At 69.5% G+C, this 15539-nt stretch overlaps 1 protein-coding gene across 1 annotated transcript; it reads left to right on the forward strand.

Annotated features, from left to right (window-relative positions):
* The first annotated feature begins 7742 nt into the window (after window positions 1-7742).
* Window positions 7743-15506, forward strand: ZNF687 (zinc finger protein 687). Its single transcript, XM_054690913.1, is given in 10 exon segments — window positions 7743-7789; window positions 10190-12151; window positions 12154-12269; window positions 12384-12562; window positions 12785-12961; window positions 13042-13204; window positions 13321-13659; window positions 13772-13884; window positions 14021-14162; window positions 14268-15506. Coding segments are annotated over 9 exon segments (3669 nt in total). The 5' UTR covers window positions 7743-7789; window positions 10190-10206; the 3' UTR covers window positions 14763-15506.
* Window positions 15507-15539: the final 33 nt, after the last annotated feature.

Consider the following 15539-nt stretch of genomic DNA (forward strand, 5'->3'; position numbering starts at 1 on the left):
TTCTGCTCCCCACTCTGTCTCTGGTGACTCCTCTCACCCACCCCCCACCTCTGGCGTGTACCCCACCTCCTGTATGCATAAATAAACCTTTTTAGAAAAAGGGGGTGGCCTCCTTGGTGGTGCCGGTGGTTGAGTGCAGCACTGTAAAGCTGTCCGCAGCCTCTGCAGCGCGGGTTTGATCCCGGCTGGCCAGGGAGGGTCCCACATGGCGCTGCAGACCTCTCCTGTCTCCCCTGCTGCTCCCCTCAGCAGTGTACTTCGGTCAGTCTGCCTGTTCTGCTCCCCACTCTGTCTCTAGTGAATCCTCTCACCCCTGCACCTCTGGCCTGTACCCCAGCTCTTGTATGTGAAAAATAAGTAAATTTTTTTTTAAGATTTATTTATTTATTTATACAGGCACTGGGTACAGTCAGAAGCGCGGGAGGGTGAGAGAATTCACCAGAGCCAGAGCGGGGAGCAGAGCAGGCAGGGGGACCGAAGGACACTGCTGAGGGGAGCAGCGGGCGGCAGGAGAGGTCTGCGCGCCATGTGGGACCCTCCTCCGGTGGCCGGGGAGCAGCCGGGGATCGAACCGGCGCCGCAGAGGCCGCGGGCAGCTTCGCAACCCAGCGCTCAACCGCTGCGCCACCGGGGAGGCCCAAGATAAGTAAATCCTTCAGAACAAAACGGAGCGCGGCGGTGGAGACCGCGCAGGGTTCCGGGGCTGGGCGGCTTTGCGCCCCCGCCTCTGCGGCATCCCCTGCGGCCGTGGTGCGGTTCACGCGGAGGGGCCGGGGCCAGGGCGGCGGCGCTCGGGGGCGCTGCGGGACGACGGGCGGCTTGGCCGCGGGGCCCTGACCGGAGAACCCGGGCCGCCCCCCGCCCCGGGCGGCAGGTCGGGCGCGAGCAGGTTCTCCGTGGCCCGAGCGCCGGCGACGGGGAGCCCGGAGGCCTCGAGGCTGCTCCAGCTTTTCCCGGGACGCGCCAGGTACGCGGGGGGGCGGGGGGCGGGGGGTCCTCACCTTCGGGCCGGCGCTCTCGGGCCCGGCCTCTCTGCGCTCGCCCCGCGCGGCCGGCCCCGCCGCCCCCGGCCCGTCCCCGCCCCGCGCCCGCCTGGCTTCCGCGCCGCAGGGCAGCCCGGGTCGCCCCGCACCCGCGCGCCTGGGCCCGGCCGCCCCCGACGGCGTGACCGCGGCCGCCTGCGGAGGCGCTTGTGCCTCAGAGGAAACCGCCCGAGCCCCGAGCGGCGCGGGCGGCCGCTTCCCAGGCCGCGGGGGCAGCGGCCCGTCGAGGGGCCTGGCTGGCCGGGCCGGAGGCGCGGGGGCAGCGCGGGGGGGCTCGGCGCCGCGCCCGGGGGGCAGCCAGAGCCCGCGGCGGCGCCTGGCCCCGGGGCTGGCCCGGAAGGCCCGGAGACCGCGGCTGCGGCCGGGCGGCCCGTCCCGCCGGGTCACGCGCGGCCGCGGGAAAATGGCGCCTGGGCCCGCGGGGCCTGGCCGGGCCCCCCAGCGCGCCGGCCGAGACCCCAGGAGGAGCCGAGCCCCGTCGTGCGGCCCCCGCCACGCGGGCTCCTGCCGCCCAGGCCCCGCTCCCCGTCCGGGCGGCCCCGCGGGGCGGGCCCCAGGGGCAAACAGAACGCGGGGCGCGGGCACAGCGGGGTGGAGCCCCGCCCGGGAGCCGGGCAAGCCGAGGCCGCGGCCCGGGCGGCCCGGAGCGCGTGTGTGGGGGCCCCTGGCCTGAGGCCCCGCGCAGGCCCCCCCAGGCTGCTGCGGCCGGCGTGGCTTGGGGCCCTCGGCGCGAGGAGGAGGCGCCCCGCGTCTCTCACGCGGCTCCCAGCGTTTCCCGCCGCCTTGATTTTAGGGACCGAGTTTCTCGTGAGCGAGAACGCGGCTCGCGAGGGGCCTCGTGACCTTGGCCGCGGGGGGCCAGGGCCCTCTCCTGCTTGCTGGCTTCTGGGTGCGTCCCCCAGGGCACGCGCGGGCGGACACCTTCCCGGGCAGAGCTTCGCCTCACTCTTGGGGTGTGTGGGCGACAGTATTTTGGGGCTTGGTGGGGAGCTCTTAACTGTAGGGTTCTCGGGCCTCCCCGGTGGCGCAGCGGTTGAGCGCCGGGTTGCGAAGCTGCCCGCGGCCTCTGCAGCGCCGGTTCGATCCCCGGCTGCTCCCCGCCCCCCCCCCCCCCCCCCCGCCAGGGTTCCACATGGCGCGCAGACCTCTCCTGCCGCCCGCCGCTCCCCTCAGCAGTGTCCTTCGGTCCTTCTGCCTGCTCTGCTCCCCGCTCTGGCTCTGGTGAATTCTCTCACCCTCCCGCGCTTCCCACTGTACCCAGTGCTTGTATAAATAAATAAATAAATCTTGAAAAAAAAAAAACAAAAAACAACTGTAGGCTTCTCGCTAGGATGACTGGCCAGGCCTTTGGGGGTGGGGCTCTGGGGTCCACATCTTTATGTCAGATTCTCCAAAGCAAACACGAGCCCTGCTGTCTCCACCCACACCCAGCATTGACCAGCGGTCAGTGGGAGGAGCTGTCTCCTCACATTTTTTTTTTTTTAAAGATTTATTTTATTTATGCATACAAGAACTGGGGTACAGGCCAGAGGTGTGGGGGGTGAGAGGACTTACCAGAGACAGAGTGGGGAGCAGAACAGGCGGATCCGCTGACACACACTGCTGAGGGGAGCTGCGGGGAGACAGGAAAGGTCTGCCGCAGCATGTGGGGAGCTCCCTGGCCCAGGATCGAACTCAGGCCCCAGGGGCTGTGGACAGCTTCATAGTGCTGAGACTTTAACCCCTGCGCCACCAGGGAGGCCCCCTATGTTTTCACTTATTTAACCGACATTCATTCTAGCTGTCACTGGGTCAGCCACATGGGAAGACGTGGGTAGTACAAAGGTGATGACACTTAATCCCAGGCTTCCAGGATGCCCCCACCCAGTGGGAGAAAAGAAATGGCTAGATGCACGCTCCAGCGTCTTGGCAGGCGCAGAGGCAGGACAGGTCACAGCCTTAGAAGAACAGGCAAACAAGGAAAGGGAGAGTGGGGCTAGGGAGACGGGAACCAGGCAGCGGCATGTGCTTGGGGACCTGCTGAGCACCTGGCGCTGGACAGGGTGGGGGGAGTGGCCAGGTGCGAGGTGACAGAGGCCCAGGAAGCATCTGCTGTGACAGACAGGCCACCGAGTTGGGACTCTCTCATGCAGGCCGTTGGAGAGGTCGGAGCTTTTTTTTTTTTTTTTTTTTTTTTAAGATTTATTTATTTATTTATACAAGCACTGAGGCACAGTCAGAAGCGCGGGAGGGTGAGAGGATTCACCAGAGCCAGAGCGGGGAGCAGAGCAGGCAGAGGGACCAAAGAACACTGCTGAGGGGAGCAGTGGGGAGACAGGAGAGGTCTGTGTGCCACGCTGGACCCTCACCGGCAGCGGGGGATCGAACCGCCACTGCAGAGGCTATAGGCAGCTTCGCAGCCCAGTGCCCAACCGCTGGCCTCGGGGAGGCCCGAGGTCGAAGCGTTTTAACTTCCAAATATGATTAATTTTATTTTGTAGAAACAAAACTTGTTCTATTGGCTTTGTCCTATAGAAAAAACATTCTTAATTGGGGGAGCAAAGTTGAGCCTTGTGCACAACCAAGCTAGATGTAAGGTGCCTGGAACAAGGGTTGGGGCTGTGATCTTTGGGGCCAGGGGGGATTTGAGAGATGTCAGTTGGCGGTGTTCCTAGGCCTTGGTCATCACAGGTATTTACGAAAAGGGGTGCGTGTAGGACGACTCCTAGATTTCTGTGTGTCTGAGGGAGGGGCTGATGGAGGTGACTTTCTGAGCTGCGAATCCAGAAACAAGGGCAGGTTGGTGGAAATCAGAGAATGTGGTTCTCTCGGGCCACGGAGGTGTCTGTGGGGTTTCCCGGCAGCTCTGTAACTCAGCTGGCTGACCTGGGCAAGTGATCCACCCGTGAGGTGGTGAGGTCACCCAGAGAGAGGGTGTGGATTGAACAGGGGTTTCCAGGGGATGACGACTTCATTTCTGAAGCCTCCTGGATGAGCGCTGTGGACGGGGACGGAGCTGAGGGAGCCGAGCCGCGCTGTGCGCCCACAGAGGGTGGCCTCCGTGGCTCGCCTTTCTTCAGATGGGAACAAGCTGAAATACACTGCAGGAGCGTTTCCCCTTTTTTGTTGGCGCAGCCCCACCTACCCTGTAACAAGGAAGTTACTGGGGAATCAGAGAAATTGGAAGTTCCAGGCCCCAATATATGCCACCAGCGGCAGACACGACCCTGAGGCCGTGTTGATCAGGCTCTAGGGCAAGGAAGAAAACCCAACAGTCGTCTTTTTAATTCCTTGACTGAGATGCTTACAAAGTTGCCGGAGGGGCTGCAGGGAGGGGCTCTCGGGGCTTCCAGGAACAATTCTCAGAGCGCAGAACCAGTGCCCCAGGGAGACGCTGTCCTCACGTGTGCCAGGCAGCTGGGCCCTCAGGAGCTGCTGGTTACTCCCGAAACCCTCTGGCTCGCGACCACCACCCTGCGCACTCCTTCCCCAGTTCTCGCTTTCAGCCTTCACCTCATCGCCCGGCCTTGACCTTCTCTGCCGCTGCTTTCCCTTCTCCAGAAAGCCTGGCGTCTCCCCGCTGCTGACCTTTCAGCTCCTCCGTCAGCCTCAGGCTGGGGGCACGAGTCCCGCAGTTAGACAACAGAGGCAACGGAGAGACCTTTGCTGCCCTCCTGTTACTCTGGGTGCGCGCCCCCTCCGAGCCCCCCCCCCCCCCCGCTGCAGGACCCTCTCTTTCCCTCTGCTAAGTCGTCAGTTTCCCCCCCCCCCACCGTCCTCCCTCACGACCAGCTTCCTCTTGAAAAGGTCCTTTCCAGACCAGGCTTTTTCCCAGTTCCTGCCCCATTTTCTTCTTCGTCCTTCAAATGTATCGTCTAGTCACTGTCTTCCTCCCTGCCCCCCCCCCCAGTTCCTTGAGCCCTTACATGAGCGCTTTTACCCAGTCAGTCCACCAAGTCCAGCCTCCTGCTCACCCGTGACTCCCCTTTCATCCATTGATCAGTCCCCAGGACTCATCTGATTGGGCCTTGACATCGGACAGCTTGTCCCTCTTCATTCCTCCTCAGAGCACTTTACCTGGCTCAAGGACACTTTCCTGGTTCCTCTTTTGTTGCTGTTGTTTCCTTTACTGGGTCCTGTCACCTTCCTCCACTTTAAACACTGGGGTTCCCAATGGCCCAGTCCCTGAATTGTCCACATGAGCCAGATTTTCCTTTATTTTTTAAAAAAACATTTATTTATTTCTCCATACAGGAGCTGAGGTGCCGGCCAGAGGTTCAGGGATGAGAGGACTCCCCTGAGACAGAGTGGGGAGCAGAACAGGTGGATCCACTGAAATCCACTGCTGAGGGGAGCAGTGGGCAGACAGGAGGGGTCTGCTGCGCCATGTGGGTCAGCTCCTTGGTTGGGGATCGAACTCAGGCCCCAGTGGCTGTGGACAGCTTCATAGGGCTAAGACTTAACCCCCGCACCCCGCGTCGCCCCCAGGCGTGACCCAGCCTGATCCTTCCCTGGAATCTGCTCTGCCTGCCATCTTCCCAGCTCAGGAAAGGCCAACCTCCTCCTCCTTCATCAGGCCCTAAGTTTTTGAGTTTCTTTTTTTCATATCTCCCATCTGACCCTTTTAAAGGGTAAGTCAGGACCCCCCCCCCCATTTGTCTCCTTCCTACCCCACCCTGAGAAAACGCCAAAGAACTTGCAGTGCCTGCCAGAGCTGCTCCCAACCCAGCCCTCCTCGCACCTCCCTGCTCTCTGGGCCACCCTCCCGCCTCAGGACCGCCTATTTGTTCCCTTTCCCAGAATGTTCTTGCCCCAGCAGCCGCACGGCCGGCTCGCTCCCCAACCATGGCTTTGACTGAAGTTCCACCGCGGCAGAACGGCCATCACTGTCCACTGTGTCTCCAACCGCAACCTCCCACGCCCTCCGGCCTCCCTCTGTGCTGTTTTCTCGCATTGAAAAAAAAAAGACTTTACGGGCCTCCCCGGTGGCGCGAGGGGTTAAGTCCCAGCCTGTGGGGCTGTCCTGGGCACCACCCACAGGGCGCGGCAGGCCTCTGCCGTCTCCCCGCTGCGCCCCCCGCCGTCTCTGGGGCGTCCTCCCGCCCCCGCATCGCTGGCCTGCACCCCGGCTCCTGCATGCATGAATATGCATGAATACATACATCGCAAAAAAGACTTTATTCTTAGTTTCAGGGTCACAGAAATAGTGCGCAGAAGCCGCAGCGGCGCTCGCACCGTCCCGGCGCGGCCTCCAGCACGGACGCCGGTGCGCCTCGGGGCCCGGGCCCGCGGGCCACAGCAGGGGCGCGGCCGAGGCCCGCGCGCGGCCGCCGAGACGGGCCCGACAGGCGCCTGGCCGCCCCCGCCCGGCCGCCCCTCTTCCCGGCTCCTGCTGTCGCCTCGCGCCGGCCCGGGGGGCGCCCCGGCGCTCTGGGGGTCCCCGCCGCGGCGGACGGCCGCCCCGCTCTCCCCGCCGCCGCCCGCCCCTCCTGGGCCCCCCGCCGCGGAGCTCCGAGCGCCCGCATGGCGGCCCCGCGGCAGGCGCGGACCGGCCGGGGCGGCGCCCCCCGCGCACCACCCGGGCGCCCGCGGGCTCGCCAGGGCCCCGCCCGCCACCGCGAGCTCCGGGACCCCGCTCGGGCGGCCGCCATGGCCCCGCGCCGGCCGGAGGAGGCGGGCGACCTCCCCCTGGACGCGGCGGCCCGGCGGGCCCGGCAGAAGCCCCGACAGAGCCGCGCGCGGGCCCCGGGCTCGCGGAGCGGGGCGACCGCAGGCCCCTGCCCCGCCTCCAGGGGGCGGGGCGACAAAGCGCGGGAAATTTCGGCTGCGACGCCACGCCCCCCCGCGCGGGGGGCGGGGAAGGGAGCGCTCTTAAGTGGGAAACGGGCGTGGGCCTGTCCCCCGGCCCCGGCCCGCGTGGGGCGGCCTGGCGCCGCGCCGCCTTAAGGCTCCCTCGGCGAGGGCGCGGGCCACGCCAGCACTGCGAACGTCACCTGCCCCCACTTCCGGTCCGCCGGGCCGTCCGGGCGGCAGGTCCGGGCTGCCCCACACGCCAGGCCCCGCCCGGGCTCCCGGCCCGCCCGCGGGGGGCTCTGGGTAACCCCGTGGCCCGGGAGCCCCTGGCCGGGGGCGCGCCGGCCCGTGTGCTGGCGCCCTCGCCCGCGGGAAGCGCGAGGGGAGGGTCGCCGCATGACGTAATGTTTGGGTGCCTTCCCGTCCTGCGGCTTTCGCCCGGCGCGGCTGACGGGCCGTAGTTTGAGGCAGCAGCGCGAAGGGCCGCGCACATCCGGGGCTTCCCTCGGTCGCCGAGGCGCTCCCGGAGCCCACCAGATGAAAACTGAGAGTTCTGTGCATTTGCATAAGTGAACTGCGGGCTTGCAGGACGCCGGCCAATGGGGAGCGGGGGGCGGGGACGCGCCGGGTCGGTCGCCGCCCCCAGCGGGAAGGCGGGGCGTTGGATTGGCTCCTCGCTAAGCGGCAGGGGCGGGCGCCAATCGCTTCGGAGGGCCGGGCGGCCGGCCCCGAGCGGCAGTATTTAAGGCCAACCCAGTGCGCGGCGGGGCGGGGCGCAGCCCTGAGCGACGGGGCCGCCCGCCAATGGCGAGTGCGAGAGCGGGCCGCCCGGACCGGGAGCGCGGAGGGAGCCGAGGGAGGGGGTGGCTGGACCGGGGAGAAGCAGGAAGTAGCGGCGGCCGCGGGGAGGGCGGCGGCGGCGGCGGCTGGAGCCGGGAGAGACCGCCGGGCCCGGCCCGCACGGGAGCGGAACAGTAAGCGCGCCGAGCCCGCGCCGCCCCGGCCCCGCCCCCGGGGGGCGGGTAGGCGCCCCGCCCCTCCCCCACTTGGCCAAGTCCCCGCGCCGCGCCGCCCCCTGGGGCGCCGGGCCCCGCGCCGCCTTCCCGGGCGCCGGGCGGACCCGGCCCGTCGCCAGCGCCGCCCCCGGCCGGTAAACGCGGCGGCGCCGGGGCCTCCCGAGCCGGCGCCCCCGCCCGCGGCCCGGAGCGCGGCCGGGGCGCGGGCGGCTGCGGGATGTCGCGACCCAAAATGGTGTCCGCGCGGGGTGGGGGCGGGGAGCGGCGCGCGGCCTCGGGGCGCCCCGCCTCGGGGGGCCGCGGGCGGGGTCGCGGGGCCGCCGGGGGCCGCGCGGCCGCCGGGGTCCCGCCGAGGCCCGTCCCGCCCGCGCGCCTCAGTTTCCCCGCGCGGCGCCCGCGCGCTCCGGCGCCTCCCGCGGCGCGGCTGCCCGCGGCGGACGGCGGGACTCGGCTCCGCGGCCGCCGGCCCCTGCCCCGGCCCCGCGCCCCGGCCGCCCTTCCCGCCCGGCCCCTCCTCCGGCTCCGGGAAGGAGCGCGGCGCGGGCTGGCGCGGAGGCCCGGGCGCTGCGGCCGCGGGCGGGCCCGGGAAGCCTCTTAGGCCGCGAGCGCGGCTGCCCGTGACCGTCCACGCCGGCCGGCCGTGACCTCCGGGGCGCCCGTGCGCCCCGGCCCGCGGCCTGCGGGGGGCGGGTTTGCAGGTCCCCGTCTCCGCCGACGCGCCCGCAGCCCGCCCTCGCGAGCCCCGCGGCAGGCGGCCCCGGCCCGCGGGGCTGGAGAGGCAGGCGCAGGGCCCCGGGCGATCCCGCAGGGCAGAGGCGCGGGCCGAGGGCTTTGTTTCCACCCGGCGCCTGCAGAACTGGGGGGGAGGGGAGGGGAGGGCGCCCCTGCGTGCTCCGTCCGGCTCCAGCGGGTACCCGCTCCCGCCCCCCCACCTCGGTCCCAGCCAGGCCAGCTGCCACCTGCGGGGACTTGCAGCCCCGGTCTGGGGGCCGGGAGAGGCGAGAGCGCTGGCCCGGGCAGTGCTGGCTCCGGAGGGTCGGGGGTGCGTGAGGACGAGACTTCCTCAGGCGCCGCTTCCTGCGGGGAGCACGTGCGGGAGAGGCTGGTCGGGAGCGGGCCTGGGTCTCAAACTCTGGGCTGGCCTCGTCGGGCGGCCCGTCAGCCTTGGGGCGTTTTCTTCTTCTTGGTGCTGGGCCAGGGTGGGCTTGGGTGAGACTTCCTGGGCCGGCGCTGCCCACGGGAAATTAAAGGGGAGCTTGAGTTGGGGGTAAACTGGGGTGAGGCGCGGGGAGCAGCTGTGCTGGAGGAGCCAGCACCCTGGAGCTTTAGCCCCGAGAGAGCCAGGCCTGGAGGAGGAGGAGGAGGGGCCGGTGCTCTGGGGAGGGAAGGTGAGCGCAGCAGGTGTTGGTGACAGGAGAGGCCTCGGCTGGGGCCCTGGCGACCGGGCTGCCGTCGTGGTTTTCCCCTCCGTCCCTTCCCTTTGTCTCTCTCTGTTCTCTTCTGTTCCTCTTGGTCTCTTGGGTGATTCCCCGCGTCCACTTCTTGGCAAGCCAGCTGGATTTCTAGGCGCCGGCGATGACCCCCAAGCACCCAGAGTGTCGTGATCCCCGACTCTCGCGTGTGGGCCCAGCCCTGGGTTTCAGTGCCGGCTCCTTCCCGGCTGCCCCTGACCTGGCGCGGCCTCGTTTTCCGGGTTCTCGCGCTCACATGTGCGGCTTCACGTCCCGCTCAGCGGGAGCCTGGCATGTGTAGCTGCGTCTCCCTCTTCCCTCCGCGCAGCGGCCGTGGGGCGAGGATTGGCTGGCGCGCACGGAAGGCCGTTGACAACGGTGGGGCTGGGGTCAGTTCTCAGGCCTCGGCTTAAGCCACCGCCCCTTTGCGCACATGGCCTTGCAGGTCTCAGTGGACCCCGCGAGCTCGCGCAAGACTGTGAGTGGATCCCATGTTGCCACAAATGAGCCCTCGAAGCTAGAGCGTCGTGCCCGCCGCCTCCTCGGGAGTCGTGGCGATAAAGCGGTTGATTCTGTGGCCGGCGCAGGAGGGACAGAGCTGGTTTTCTCTGAGATGTCCACGGCCCTGCCCTTGTCACCTGGCCGTCCCGTCCCCTCCTGTCCGTGTTTCCCAGAAGGCGTTTCCTCTCCCTTCTCTGGACCTTGGTGCCTCCCCCGGTGGGCACGCCCTCCCGCCCTCCCGCCCTCGCGGTCTCAGGGCTGCGCCCACCAGCATCCCCCACCCCGGCGCTCCAGGACGGCTCCGCGGTGGAGGGCGGGCGAGGCAGGGTCAGCGCGAGAAACCCGAGCGAGGTGGGCCGGGCTTCCCGCGACCGGGGTCTCAGTTTCTCCTCTTGTGTTTCCTCAGGTCTGGGACCTGCTGCCATGGGGGACATGAAGACCCCTGATTTCGATGACCTCCTGGCCGCCTTTGACATCCCTGACATCGACGCGAACGAAGCCATCCACTCTGGGCCGGAAGAGAATGAGGGGCCCGGGGGCTCAGGGAAGTCAGAGTCCAGTGCCGGGGGCGAAGCTGGAGAAGCAGCAGCCGCAGCTGCCGGGGACGGCCCTGGGGTTCCCGCCCAGGCCCCCGACCATGGCCTGCCGCCTCCGGACATCTCGGCCGTCAGCGTCATTGTCAAGAACACCGTGTGTCCCGAGCAGCCCGAGGCCCTGGCCGGGAACTCGGGTGGGGAGGGGGCCCGGACCGGGGGGCTCGCCAAGGATGGACCCGGGGGGCCTCGCCTGATGCAGAATGGTTTTGGGGGCCCTGAGCCATCCCTTCCAGGAACGCCTCGCTCGCCAGCTCCTCCCGGTGCGGGTACCTGGAAAGAAAAAAACGTGGACGGCAAAGCTCCCTTGGACCTCTTCGCTCATTTTGGGCCTGAGCCAGGAGAACACCCGGACCCCCTGCCTCCCGCCGCGCCCTCCCCTCCCCGCGAGGGCGCCATGACCCCACCTCCCTTCCCCTCTCCCTTCGAGCTGGCGCAGGAGAACGGCCCGGCCCTGCTGCCGCCTGGGGCCTTGAAGCAGGAGAGCTGCAGCCCACTTCCCGCGCGGGGCTCCAGCCCTGACGCCACGGGCGTCCCTGCCAGCGCCTCGCCCTCCGCGGTGGCCGGGCCGCCCTTCATCAAGCAGTCTCCGGGGCACCAGAGCCCTCCTGCCTCTCCCGAAGCGCCTGGCTGTCAGCCCCTCAAGGAGGAAGAGGAGGACGAGGGGCCGGCGGACAGGTCTCCCCCGGGAAGTCCCCGGAGCCCCTCCAGCGGCGCCGAGGCCGCGGACGAGGACAGCAACGACTCCCCGGCCTGCGCCTCGCGGCCGCTCAAGGTGCGGATCAAGACCGTGAAGACGTCCTGCGGGAGCATCACGAGGACGGTGACCCGCGTCCCCTCGGACCCGGACCCCTCCGCGCCTGTGCCTGAGGGCGCCCTGGTGGCCGAGGCTGGTCTCCTGAAGCTGTCCCCGGCGACCCCGGCCCCCGAGGGGCCGAAGGTGGTGAGCGTCCAGCTGGGGGACGGCACGCGGCTGAAGGGCACCGTGCTGCCCGTGGCCACCATCCAGAACGCGAGCACGGCCATGCTGATGGCGGCCAGCGTGGCCCGCAAAGCCGTGGTTCTGCCCGGGGGCGCCGCCGCCAGTCCCAAGACGATGGCCAAGAACGTGCTGGGTCTCGTGCCCCAAGCCCTGCCCAAAGCCGAGGGCCGGGTGGGGCTGGGGCCCGGGGGACAGAAGGTGAACGGGGCCTCCGTGGTGATGGTGCAGCCTTCGAAGGCGGCCGCCGGCCCTGGCGCCGCGGGCGGCACGGTGATCTCGCGGACGCAGTCCAGCCTGGTGGAGGCCTTCAACAAGATCCTCAACACCAAGAACCTGCTGCCCGCCTACAGGCCCAACCTGAGCCCGCCGGCCGAGGCCGGCCTGGCCCTGCCGCCCACGGGCTACCGCTGCCTGGAGTGCGGCGACGCCTTCTCGCTGGAGAAGAGCCTGGCGCGCCACTACGACCGCCGCAGCATGCGCATCGAGGTCACCTGCAACCACTGCGCGCGCCGCCTGGTCTTCTTCAACAAGTGCAGCCTGCTGCTGCACGCGCGCGAGCACAAGGACAAGGGGCTCGTCATGCAGTGCTCGCACCTCGTCATGCGGCCCGTGGCCCTGGACCAGATGGTGGGGCAGCCGGACATCACGCCCCTGCTGGCCGTCCCGCCGGCCCTGGGCCCGCCCGCCCTGCCGGCCCTGGGCAAGAGCGACGGGGGCGTCGCCTCCGCCATCACCGTGGTCGCCGCCGAGGCCCCCGTGCTGCCGCTGTCGGCCGAGCCGCCCGCCGCCCCGCCGGCTCCGCCTTCACGTGCTTCCGCTGCCTGGAGTGCAAGGAGCAGTGCCGGGACAAGGCCGGCATGGCCGCCCACTTCCAGCAGCTCGGGCCCTCGGCCGCGGGCGCCTCCAGCACGGTGAGTCGCCCGGGCCGGCCCTGCCGGGGCGGGGGCGGGGAGGGGAGCCGGGCGGGGGGCGGCGTGGGGGCACAGGCTGCTCCTCGCCGACTGGCTCGCGCCCTCCCCCGGCAGGTGTGCCCGACGTGCCCCATGATGCTCCCCAACCGCTGCAGCTTCGGGGCGCACCAGCGCATGCACAAGAACCGCCCGCCCCACGTCTGCCCCGAGTGCGGCGGCAACTTCCTGCAGGCCAACTTCCAGGCGCACCTCCGCGAGGCCTGCCTGCACTTCTCCCGCCGCGTGGGCTACAGGTGCCTCCGCCTCGCCTCCCGCGCGGGCGCGGGGCCCCTTCTCGCGGGGCCTGCCGGCAGGAGGGGCGCGGCGGCGGGGGGCCCTCGGGCCTCCTCGGGTGCCTCTCCTCCACCTGGCCGCGTTCACCCGAGCTCCCTCGGCGTCCGCCCTGCCCGAGAGTGACGTGGGGCGGGGGGGGGGGGAGGTGCCCTCGCCTCACCAGTGCCTCCCCCGCTCCCCAGGTGTCCCAGCTGTGCAGTGGTGTTTGGGGGCGTGAACTCCATCAAGTCCCACATCCAGACGTCGCACTGCGAGGTTTTCCACAAGTGCCCCATCTGCCCCATGGCCTTCAAGTCTGCCCCCAGCGCCCACGCCCACCTCTACACCCAGCACCCCAGCTTCCACACGCAGCAGGCCAAGTGAGCGGGGGGTGCGTGAGGAGGGGGACTGGGGCGGGCCTGCCCGGGGGAGCGTCTGCACTGTCCTCTCCGCCCGCCAGGATGATCTTCAAGTGCGCCATGTGTGACACGGTCTTCACCCACAAGCCCCTGCTCTCCTCACACTTCGACCAGCACTTGCTGCCCCAGCGCGTCAGCGTCTTTAAGTGCCCGTCTTGTCCTCTGCTTTTCGCCCAAAAAAGGACCATGCTGGACCACCTTAAGGTACGGGAGTCGAGGGACAGAGGCACGACCCCCAGGAAGTGGGCGCAGGGAGGACCTTGGCCTCCGGCAAAGCCAGGCTGTGCCCCCAGCAGCCACCCCGCTTGTCTCCCTCACAGAACACCCATCAGTCTGGGCGTGCAGGGGAGGAAACTGCTGGGAAAGGGACTGGGGGTGCCCTGCTGACCCCCAAGACTGAGCCCGAGGAGCTGACTGTCTCCCGGGGAGGGGCAGCTCCCCCTACTGAAGAGTCGTCTTCGTCTACAGAAGAGGAAGAGCTGCCCAGCTCCCCCGAGCCCCCGCGCCCAGCCAAACGGCCCCGGCCCCGGCGGGAACTCGGGAACAAGGGCCTCAAGGGCGGGGGTGGGGGCCCTGGAGGCTGGACCTGTGGCCTGTGCCACTCCTGGTTCCCCGAGCGCGACGAGTACGTGGCTCACATGAAGAAGGAGCACGGCAAGGTGAGCGGCCCCAGGGGGGCAGGCGGGCCGGGACGGCGGGGGGCGCTCCTGTGTGGCGGGGGGGCCTGGGGGCGCCCGGCCTGCTCCGAGACCCCCTCCCCTGCTCTCCTAGTCCGTGAAGAAGTTCCCGTGTCGCCTGTGCGAGCGCTCCTTCTGCTCGGCCCCCAGCCTGCGGCGCCACGTCAGGGTCAATCACGAGGGGATCAAGCGAGTTTACCCCTGCAGGTAACCCCCGGGCGGGCCGCCCTCGCTGCCCCCGCCCGCCTCCTGTCTGAGCGCACCGAAGGTGGAGGCCTCCCTCGGTTCGGTAGCCCCGTCCCCGAGCCCAGGGCCTCGGCGCCCACTGCGCCCCTCGCCCCAGGTACTGCACGGAGGGGAAGCGCACCTTCAGCAGCCGCCTGATCCTGGAGAAGCACGTCCAGGTCCGGCACGGCCTGCCCCTCGGCGCCCAGTCGCCCGGCCGGGGCGTCGCCTTGACACAGGGTTCCGGAGCCAGAGCCCAGGTAGGCGGCGGCCAGGCCTGCGGGGGCGGGAAGCTGCAGGGCCGCGTGGGGTGCCCAGGTCCCGGGGGTGACGGCGAGGGGCGCCTGCCCGCTGTCCTCCTCCAGGGGCCGGGACGGAAACGCCGCCAGTCGTCCGACTCCTGCAGCGAGGAGCCCGACAGCACGACGCCGCCCGCCAAGTCCCCCCGGGGCGGCCCCGGGCCCCTGCGCTGCCGGCGGAGCAGCGGTTCGGCGGAGCCGAGCCTCCTGGCGGGGCTGCGGGTGGAGGGCGGCACCCAGCAGTGCCTCGACTGCGGCCTGTGCTTCGCCTCCCCGGGCTCCCTGAGCCGGCACCGCTTCATCAGCCACAAGAAGAGACGGGGCGTAGGGGGCGCAGGGGGCGCCGGCGCCCCGGGCCTGGGGGACGGCGAGGAGGAGGCCGCGCCGCCGCCGAGGTCTGACCCGGAGGGCGGAGACTCGCCCCTGCCCGCTGCCGGCGGCGCCCTCACCTGCAAGGTCTGCGGCAAGAGCTGCGACAGCCCCCTCAACCTCAAGACCCACTTCCGCACGCACGGCATGGCCTTCATCAGGGCGCGGCAGGGGGGCAGCGGGGACAACTAGGCCCCTGGCCGGACTGGGCTCCCCCCACCCCCGCCCGGCCCCCCGCGCCGGGGCGTTTCGTTCCAACCCGCGTTCTGGTCCGCGCCGCCCCGGCCCGGCCGAGCTGGAGGATCGTAGTTCTTTGCAGTTGCCCCCCTTCGGGTGCGGCCCCGGATCCTGTAGGACGGACCTGCCCCCCCCCCTCTGAGCCCGACACTAACGACCCTCCTGCTGCTGCCCCGCGGAGGCGGAGGTGGAGACGGGGCCCCGGCCGCCCTGCCGCTCCTCCGCCCTGCCCTGCCCGAGCACCCCCGGGCCCCCTGGCACTCAAGCCCCCGCCCTGCAGTGCCTTTCACTTGTCTTTATTTTTCCCCCAGAATTCCGGGGGGGCTGGTAGGGATGAGTCCTGTCAAGGGGGCTCCGGGGAGGAGGCTCGGCTCTCAGGAATCCTGCGTTCTCGTAGCGACGATACTAACTGGGGGCGCCGGACGGGAACCGCCCATTAAACTGCTCGTGGTTTGATCCCCCGTCAGGCTCTTCTTTGCGTGCAGCTCGGCCAGGGCGGCCTGGACGGGGCGGGGTGACAACCAGCTCGGGAGGCGGCGGCTGACCAGGCAGGTAGGGGAGCGCAACTGCCCCCCACCTCGGCCGTGGGGGCCCCTGTAGCTCCTGGACACGGCTGTTCCCCGTCACTGGAAAAAGGCAACTCGGCAGGGACGCGGGTGGCTAACTAAGGACTTTATTTCAAACAAAAATTAAAAAACTGAGGGCTGTTTCCCCGGTTGGGGGGGCGCGGAC

This window comes from Talpa occidentalis, unplaced genomic scaffold (assembly GCF_014898055.3).
Source record: "Talpa occidentalis isolate TD23 unplaced genomic scaffold, MPIMG_talOcc4v2.1 talOcc4.9, whole genome shotgun sequence".
NCBI lineage: Eukaryota > Metazoa > Chordata > Mammalia > Eulipotyphla > Talpidae > Talpa > Talpa occidentalis.